The sequence below is a fragment of the Mus caroli genome, unplaced genomic scaffold (assembly GCF_978045245.1).
Source record: "Mus caroli unplaced genomic scaffold, Mus_caroli_1 scaffold_14, whole genome shotgun sequence".
NCBI classification, from domain to species: domain Eukaryota; kingdom Metazoa; phylum Chordata; class Mammalia; order Rodentia; family Muridae; genus Mus; species Mus caroli.
Window position 1 is genome coordinate 82848909 of NW_028227269.1, and position 10074 is coordinate 82858982.

The following is a 10074-nucleotide window of genomic DNA, read 5'->3' on the forward strand; positions in this document are numbered from 1 at the left end:
CCAGGATAAATACTCTCTTCTACTTGCAATAATATCTTGTATACTTGACATTTTTATGTCTCTGTGAATATAAAGTCGTTTAATTTTCAAAAACTTCCTCCCCAGATTGGCCACCTGCTTGGCTGTTCCAGAGTGGTGGGAATTTGTGGAACGCAGGAAAAATGTCTCTTTTTGACCTCAGAGCTGGGGTTTGATGCTGCAGTTAATTACAAAACAGGGAATGTGGCAGAGCAGCTGCGAGAAGCGTGCCCGGGCGGAGTGGACGTCTACTTTGACAATGTTGGAGGTGACATCAGCAACGCGGTGATAAGTCAGGTTGTCTGCTGATTCGTCTCTGTTACAGATCTCTACTATGTTACAGATTACTTAATATAAAATAATAGTTATTTATTGTGATCTACTTTTGTTTGATATAGAGGGGGAGCTATAAAATTACAAGGCTCATTTTGAAAGATTGCATTATCATTATTGTATTTAAGTTATACAAAAGATTTTATTGATACTTTCATTTGATTGCACATTTGTATTCTGAATTTCAGTTCCTGCCTAGCAATATAGTATTTTTACCTCCAATTTACTGTTGTGAAAAATTAAGAGGTGCAGTTTTGAATGGTGAGACCCTGATCACCATCTATCAATCACCTCATAGCCATAACCCTGAGTTGAGTAGGGAGATTGTTTTCATAGATTATAAGTGTTATATATTTTTTATTGATAGTGTAGTAAAATATCAACAGTTGATAATAAGAATTTACTATATGTAAAATTACCTGCAGTTGAGATTAAATTATTTAAATCTAAAGAACTATATTACTGGGCCAGAGAATGGTTCAGGTTGAGAGTATGTACTGCTTTTGCAGAGGACCTAAGCTTGATTCCCAGCTTCTATGTCATCTATGTCAGTCAGGCAGCTCAAACCCCTGTAAGTCAAGCTCCAAGGAGGACTGACACTTCTGGCCTCCTCAGGCACTTGCCCTTATATGCATGTATCTGTTGTGGGGTGTCCAGCAGAGAAGACTACTGGGACATTGGTTTAAGTCAATAGAAAGTCTTTTATTAGCTGGCTACCAACTACATAACATGTTTAGGATCCTAGTGTAGCTCTGAACCTTTCTCAGGGTGAGCTTTTAAGCATAAAAACCATATCCTAAATTGGTATAGTTCAGTTAACAAGACCAGTTAGTCAGAAGGAAAGCTAAGAAGCCAAAAGCAGGATTGTGGACTTTGATGGATTAGGTCTTTGTTTTCATTTTTGGCAGGTGGTGCTGTCAAAGTGCTGAGTTTTACAGCCTGAATGGTACTTCCATCATGGAGTCAGTTGTGCTGAGGTCTGGGGCCCTGTTATAGTTCCAACACACAGACCCATATATATACACATAATTAAAAATAGTAAAGCTTTTAAAAAAGAAATATATGACTACTAATAAGAGTAGCAAGGTCAGTGTCAGTGACAACTAATATAACTAGCTGTTCTTGTTAACATTTCAGTGCACATAGGACTTCAGCGCTAGGGCTGATGCATATGGTGAACAGAAAATTCATGCAGGTACAACAAATAAATTAAAAATTTTAAATACTTCTAAGTAGGTAAATCTTCAAAACAAATGCAATTAGTTGGCAACGTCGTGTGATGGTTAAGTAGGCTTTCATTGATTAGTCATAAATCCATCAATTGGAAAGGTGCCCAGGGTCTAATCATCAGCGTTTCTCTCCACAGATGAATGAGAACAGCCACATCGTTCTGTGTGGTCAGATTTCTCAGTACAATAAAGATGTGCCCTACCCTCCTCCACTGCCCCCTGCGGTAGAAGCCATCCGGAAGGAAAGAAACATCACAAGGTGTGTCCTTCACCTCTGTCCTCACTGCTACCTTCACAGGGGCTGGGCTGGGGAGATAAGTACATGGGTGTGAAATGTACTCAGTTACAGGTTTTTTCTTATTAAATAAAACTGAAAAGTATCTATTTAAGGAAGCTCAGTATTTAAATTTTGGTTCATCACTTATCCTCAGACAACTAACACTTCTGGTATGAAATCCTGTGAGGACAGGGAGAGAACGCTATCCACAAAGGAAAAATCTCGGTGCTGTTGTCAAATAGCTTGTAGAGATAAGCAGAGATAAACAGGCAAAGTTAGTGTCCTTCCTTCCACCTTACCGACACCTACAACTGTGTCTGACCAGACTCAGCATGGTCAAATGCCCCCTTAAAGACTAACAAGATACTACCATTCGGGTTCTCACTCTTGAAAGTTCTCTAATTCTTTTATTTCCTACTTGCAGAGAGAGATTTACGGTAGTAAATTATAAAGATAAATTTGAGCCTGGAATTCTACAGCTGAGTCAGTGGTTTAAAGAAGGAAAGCTAAAGGTAAAACTTTTGCTCTTGGAACCAGGTATTGCGTACCTCAAGCTGGTCTTGAACTTGGCACGAAGTGACCTTAGCCTACTACCTCTTCCTCACTAGTGTGAGGATTGTAGTCATGCTCTACCCAGGACTAACCAAGAACTCTACCAACTGAGCCACATCCCCAGCCTGAACTTCTATTTATTAACTATAAATGTATATATTTTTCTGACATTTGGCATGCTTTTATTTTACTATGAAGAATTCCTAGAAAAGATGGGCTAGAGAAATGGCTCAGTGGTTTAGAGCACACAGTACTCTTACAGAGGACGGACCCAACACTGTTCTCCAGCAGGATTGTCAGGCTCACAGTGGCTGTGACTGCAGCTCCAGGGCTCTGTGACCCTCTCTGCAACCCCTAAGCAGCCGCACTCTCATGCACATACTCACAGGCACACACTTCAGAAAGTCAACCTCTGAGTAAATTCCCTCCCAGTGACTGTGATCTGATTGCGGAGCCCTTTTATCGCCTTTTGCAGTTTTTATTGAGCTCAGGCCCGCAGATGGCAGACACCGCTGTGGCTGAGAGCACTCGCAGCTTTTGCAGAGGACCTGGATTTGGTTCCCACACCCACATGCTACCCGCTGTCTCTAACTAACTCAGTGCCAGGGAATCCAGTGACCTCTCTTGGCCCTACAGGGACAAAGTGGTGCACAAATATACACACATAAATATATGTAGGCAAAACACTCATAACATAAAATAAAAATAAAATCTTTGAAACAGTTTTTGTTTTGTGTTGAGACAGGATTTCTCAGTGTAACCAGCCCTGGCTGTCCAGGATCCACTTTGTAGAACAAGCTGGCCTGGAAATTCGTCCTGCCTCTGCCTCTGCCTCTGCTCTGCACCCCTGTGCCCCCCGCGCCCCCGTACCCCTGCACCCTGCCTCTCTGCCTCTCTGCCTCTGCTGGGATTAAAGGCTCACACCACCACACCGGGCTCGTTTAAACAATTAAGCTTTATTTTCCATAGGTTATTCACAAAATCAATAGCAGTTTCTCCTGAAATCTAAATTTGTAGTGTTTATTAATTTAAAAAATATTTATGAATTGTACTTAGAAATTCTGAATTTTTAAATTAATTCAATTTTACGTGTATAGATGCTTTGTCTACAGGAATGTATGTGTATCACTTGCTTGCCCTGGTTCTCACAGAGGCTAGAAGTAGGTGTCAGATTCCCCAGGAACTGGAGTTACAGACAATTGTGAGATGTCATCTGGGTAACTGGGAATTGAACCTGGGTCCTCTGGGAGAGCAGCAGTCTTAACTGCTGAGCCGTCTCTCCAGCCCCAGAAACTGTGCTTTCTTAAAAGTCATATAGGCACATATCAGAACTGTCTTTGGCTAATCTTTTTTTTTAATGGAAATGTGTTAAATTTTATATAACTAGAATGAGTCATTACTGCATTTTAGAAAGTACAGTATATCTGTAAGCTCACTAATGTGTTAATTATTTTGGTTTCATACAACCTATTTCCTTATGATTTCTATAGAGTTCAGTAAATATACTTTTAATATTTTTTCTTTGTGGTTATTCCCACATCTCTTTTAGTTGTTGGGCAAAATTAGAAATTATTAATCTGGGGGCTGGTGAGATGGCTCAGTGGTTAAGAGCACTGACTGCTCTTCCGAAGGTCCTGAGTTCAATTCCTAGCAACCACATGGTGGCTCACAACCATCTGTAATGAGATCCAATGCCCTCTTCTGGTGTGTCTGAAGACTGCTACAGGGTACTCACATTAAATACATACATACATACATCTTTTTTTTTTTTTTTTTTTAAAGTGAAACTCCACTAGGAATAGAGGTGGAGTACACCTTTAAAAAAAAGAAATTATTAATCTGTGATAAGATGTCCTTGAAACTTGAGAATGATTATATATGTGTATACTTAGATAATGTTTTCCAAGAGGGTCTTTATGGACTGGGGGTGTAACTTGGTAGGGTACATGCTTAGCATGCATGAAGCAGAAAGTAAAACTGGTACAGTGGCACAGGCCTGTCATGCGAGCACTTGGGAGGTGAGGGCAGGAGAGGATCATAGTTCAAGGTCCTTCTCTGCTACAAAACCTGGGTGTACAGTTTGTTTAACGTAGGCTGGAGAGGGGCTGGGGTGGGATGGGACTGTAAAATTGCTCAGGAAGTATGGACACTCACTGCTAAGTAGAAGAACTGAGTTTGATCCCCAGAACCCATGTGACAGAAAGAACGCAGCTGAGCCTGTAGCGCAGGTCTTTAAACTTCACCTGGGAGGCCAGCCTGCTCTATGGAGAGAAAGAAAAAGGATCTGCAAGTTGCATGCTCTGAATGACACGTGTGCACCCACCCACAAAACAAATGAATGGAAAAAACAAAAAGTTTTTTAGAAAGATTAGACAATGGGAATACAGGATATTACTGTTCTAAACAGTATTGTTTAATTTTATGGAAACCATTAGCCCTAAATCTAGCTATTGTGATTTACAGATCAAGGAGACCGTGGCAAACGGCTTGGAAAACATGGGAGGTAAGATGAATAAAGATTGATTTCATATATGTGTTCAACACATGGAGTGGGTTTTCTTTTAACACTACCTTTCAGGTGTTTTTCTTTTGTTCTAGAGAATGGGCCTATGGCCTTGTGCACATTGAGCACACATTTCCCCACTGTGCTAACCCCGAGCCACTCTTCTCCCCCTTTTTAGAAGCACAGGGGATCAGTGTCAGCGGAAACACTGTGCTTTTGTATATGCAGCGAGGGGGGATGGGACCTGCCTGGGCCTTGGGGATGTATCTTCTTCCCCCACCATCTCTCTCTCTCTCTCTCTCTCTCTCTCTCTCTCTCTCTCTCTCTCGTTGGTATTAAACTTAATTGGCAGCTGAAGCTGGGTTGACCTTAAATTCCTGATCCTTCTGCTTTCACCCTGAAAGTGCTGGAATTACAGGCATTTGCCACCACACCCATCTTATTTTCTTGTTATAACTTATGGCTGGGGCTGAGGATGCAGGCTGGTTGGTAGAGTGCTTGTGTGCCAAGAATGAAGCACAAATGGATCACCCATAGTAGCAACCACTGTAACCCCAGGCACACGGCCAACCGAGGTCATTCTCAGCTATGTGAGACTGTCTTCAAAATAAAACAAACAAAATGGAATTATCTCTTCCCATAAACAGTCCTAGATATGCAGGCTTTCTAAATGACTGCAATCCAATACCGTTAGAGTTGACTTTAGTGATATTTCCTATGTGTATGAGTTACGTTTTATCATCGTGAGAAAATGCCCAAAATAAAATGTTAGGGAATTGTTTTGCTCATGATTTTAGAGGGTTCAGTTCATGGTCACGTGGCCCATGCACTTGGGTGGGGCAGATCGTCATGGGAGTACATGTGGGCACTTTTTCCATCATGGTGGACAGGAAACTGAGAAGAGAGAAAGGAAGGGCTCAACTCTAGTGACCTACTCTCTCCAGCTAAGTCCCACTTCCTAAAGCTCCCAGAACCCCCTAAAGAGTACGGCTGAGGAGCAAGCCGCAAGCACAGCAAGCCTGACACGCTGTATTCAACCACATCAGGAGGCAGTCTTCATAGTCCAAGTAGAACGTCATATGTTTTATGTGTATTGCTTTGGCTTCTCAGCTTAAAGACATAAGCACTATGAAAGCTTTATAGGCTTTAGGTAACTTCTCAGATTAAATTTCTCAGATATAAGATTAATAAGATTTCTAAATTCCATTTTTGTTTTCTTTTTTGCCTAACATAGACATTCTCTTGTTCATTTCAAATGAAAAGGCTTAAAACAAACTGATATTTTCCTTTTTTTTTTTTTGATATTTTCCTTTTTTGAAAAAAAATTAATATATTCCAAACTGAGATTTTGTATTTCAACATAAATTTTACTCATTTGGCTTAACAAGTATATGCTGTATTTACTCATAAAGCTTGTTAAGTTTCTAACATTTTGAATTATTTAAAATTGTTTTTGCTGACATTTTGGCCCCATATTTATTTGCCTTTACTCAGAGTCTGTACTGTTATATGGATACAGGTTAGACATTTCCCCTTTAAACAGCAGTGGGGTTTTTGTTATTTTTCAGTCTTTTGGAGGCTAGGTTTCTTTCAGTCAAAGCTAGGATGATCCTGAACTCTTTACCTTCCTGCCCCAGGAACTACAGGTAAGAATAACAATCCGTGTATGCAGTGCTGGGTTAACTGAGAGCTGCTCCTATGCTAGGCCGGTGGCGCATTACTGCCTGAGCTGTGTCCTCAGCGCAGCCACAGCTTTTCAGGTGTTGATTGGATTGCTTTGTATCTTACCTGTACCTTTTGTCTGTGCTTGTTTGAAGCAGGCTCTCCTTTCCCTCTCCTCTTCCTTTTCTCACATTTCAAAATGCATTAATTCTTTCTTCAGGCCAGCCTGGGGCAGGTCCCCACATCCAAGCTCACTGTTCAATGGAACTTTCCCTAGGTTTCTAAAATATAGACTGTATCTGAGGGAGGCAGTGTGCTCTCTCTCCTGCCCAATTCTTTCTGGTTGTTTTAGAGTCTTGTTCTATAGCCCAGACTGGCCTTAACTCGTGATCCTCTAGCTTAACTCCAGAACGCTGGTTTTACATGCATATACCATGAGAGTTTTCTTCTGTATGTAGTATTAAACAAAACAAATCAAAGCCACAAACCATAGAGAAGCTGGGTGATGGTGTTGCATGCCTTTAATTCCAGCACAGGAGGCAGAAACAGGTGGATCTATCTATAGATCCAGCCTGGTCTACACCATATGCATGCATGGTGCTCATTAAATTCAGAAGACAGTGTTGGATCCTCTAGAGCTGCTGCCAGGAATAGGAATGGTTGTAAGCTATCATGTGAGTGCTGAGAACTGAACCCATGTCCTCTGCAAGAGTAACAAGCACTCTCAAACACTAAGCCATCTCTCCAGCTCCACATAAAAATACCTCCCACATCCCCCAACAGGCTTTCACTGGTTAGTGTGGGCTGTCCTGGAACTCACTCTGTAGACCAGGCTGGCCTCAAACTCATAGGAGTGCTGGGATTAAAGGCATGCACCACTACCACCCAGCCACAAAACAAACAAACAAACAACCTTAAAAGTAAAATCACAGAAGAAATTATTCAAACTAATTTTATATGTTAGACTTCTAACAGACATATAGTAACATTTCTCTTTTCAGACAACAAGTTTTGTTTTTCTTTCAGTTGCATTCCAGTCCATGATGACAGGGGGCAACGTAGGGAAACAGATCGTCTGCATTTCAGAAGATTCTTCTCTGTAGTCTTGGTGTGTCTTCATCAAGGAAGCCCTCCATTTTTCACTTCCCACAAAGATTCTTAAGATACATTTAAAAAATAATCTTTTTGTATAGATAGTTCTCGATTCTAGTGTGATAATATTTTCTTTGTTGTATAACCACTTTATCTTCAATATCATATTCACTATACATTTAACATGTGATTGCTTGCCATAATACAGGGGTTCTCAAGCTGTGGGTCATGACCCCTCCAGAGGAGTTACATATCAGATATCTTGCATAACAGATATTTACATTATTATTCATAACATCAAAATTACAGTTATAAGGTAACAACCAAATAATTTTATGGTTGGGGGGTCACCACAAGAGACAGTATTAAAGGGTGGGTGTGTTAGGAAGGTTGAGAACCAATGCCACACTAGATTGAAGTTCATATTATTTGTTTTTCTGTCTTTTTTACTTTATTTTTGAGGCAAGATCTCTATATGACGTCCACACTGGCCTCCAACTTGTGATCCTGGGGCTCTGTTTCCTAAGTCCTGGAATTGTAGGCATGTACCACTATGCCTGATTATTTTTCTTATAATAACTAATAATATTGTTTTGGAGATGGGTCTGTTAGTTTAGCTCAGGCTGGACTGACTCCTCAGGTCTCCCACTGCTGAGCCTGCTGGGATGCCAGGCAGCTGTCACTCACTAATATGTGGCTAATTTTGTTTATAAAAATTAATATTACATATATTTGTATCAAATATTAAAAAAAACCTGGGTGGTTTTTAACCCCAACTATTAGTGGATCATATATATATATACATCTTTAAATTACTTTTAGAACTGAGTAAACAGTCTACGAATTCTAAGGTGAGAAGCAGTTAACATTTGTTGAACTGGGGACATTTTTACCATTCTTAAATTGAGTATTAGAATTGAGAAAGCCTTTCCATATTTTTGATGAGAGACTTTAAAAATCTTTACCCGCATGTTTGTCTGTACACCACATGCATGTCTGGTGCCTGCAGTGGAGAGTGGCTGGAGAGGGCATTGGATCCTCTGGAACTGGAGAGAGTCTTAAGCCACCATGTGGGTGCTGGGTTCTAGAATGCAGATCCTCTGGTAGAGCAGGAGATGCTCTTAGTGTTGGCCACCTCTCCAGCCTGCCTGTACTTAATGGCATAAGTACATAGGGTTTGGGGCAGCATTGGGAGTATTTACAGACTGTGGAACAGTTTGGGGTAGGACGTTTTGGGCTAGGAGTGGGATGAGAAGATAAGTGAGTTGTCAGGCAGCTCCAGAGACCAGATTTACATCCAGGGATGATCTGTTTGTGTTCCGCCAAACAACTGATTGAGTAGCAAGCCTAGCAACTTACTACATGATGATAAAAGCTTGTGTTTATTTTAGGAATTTTTTTTTAAAAGACAAGAGTCTGTTAGGTAGCTTGCTATGTAATCCAGGCTGGCCTGGAACTCAAAGATATCCACTTGGCTGTCTGCCTCCGAGTGCCAGTGTTAAAGGCCTGTATCCCCATTCTGGGCTTATACTTTGGAGAACTAATAGATATAAACATCACTAAGAGTTTCACTGATTAAAGTAAGTCAGTGGTCAGGGTCAGAACACTGATCAGTACTCAAGGGGCTCTGAGGTTAATCCCCAATGGTACCATCCCCCAACGAGCCCCAAGTAAGCAAGCTTCAGAAAACTATAGGATTAAGTAAATTAACCAATGGTTATAGACATGACTATTCCAGATATACTGATGTATCACATTTGTTTTATTAATTTTCTCAACCTTTAGAAAAATAAAACTGGAGATGTTTTCTGAGTATGACTTATGGCCACTTTTTTTTACAGTCAATGTATTTTAGAGGCAAAACAAATTAGCAGCCACTCAATCAAGTTTTGCAGCATTCTAACCTGTTTTATATACTTTCTCTGGACCCCAGTTTTTCTTTCTGAACAGATCTTCATCTCTTCATATATTGGTAACTGGTAAATCTTTGTTTTTTAATCCTTTCTTAAATTTTAGGATTTTAGCTCCTAGTAAATATCTCCTTGCCACCCCAAGATTTTTTTCCAAGATACTGTGTAGGCCAGTTGTCCTTGTCATGGCCATCCTCAAATGGGATCACAGTCATGCTTCTCAGTGCGCAGCACAAACTGTTTTCTCCCGGAACATTTTGTACCAAAACTACGACTCCCTAGCTCATCCAGACTCCTGGCTTATCTCTAACTTGAAAATGAGCGCCTTCGGAGAACATTATTTCTCACAGGCACTATCTTTAATCCCCTACTCTTCCGCGCCGCATCATGTTTTGTTGTTGTTGTTTGTTTTTTTGGACAAGGTCTCAACTATGTAGCCCTAGTTCACCGGGAACTCCTGGAGTACTGGGATTGCTGGAGTTAACAGGCGTGTGCCAC

The 10074-nt window shown here is 40.7% G+C and overlaps 1 protein-coding gene across 7 annotated transcripts in view; it reads left to right on the forward strand.

The window, feature by feature from the left end:
• Ptgr2 (prostaglandin reductase 2) overlaps window positions 1–9481 on the forward strand; it is a 29742-nt gene extending 20261 nt beyond the window's left edge. For 6 of the 7 annotated variants that reach the window (XM_021179018.3, XM_021179019.3, XM_021179016.3 and 3 more), the window contains 5 exons: window positions 106–315; window positions 1718–1839; window positions 2282–2369; window positions 4873–4912; window positions 7601–9481. In XM_021179018.3, the coding sequence (XP_021034677.1) occupies window positions 106–315; window positions 1718–1839; window positions 2282–2369; window positions 4873–4912; window positions 7601–7677 (537 nt within the window). In that variant the 3' untranslated portion in view covers window positions 7678–9481. The remainder of the gene's footprint in view (window positions 1–105; window positions 316–1717; window positions 1840–2281; window positions 2370–4872; window positions 4913–7600) is intronic. The other variant, XM_021179022.3, reaches the window with a different exon arrangement.
• The last annotated feature ends 593 nt before the right edge of the window (window positions 9482–10074 follow it).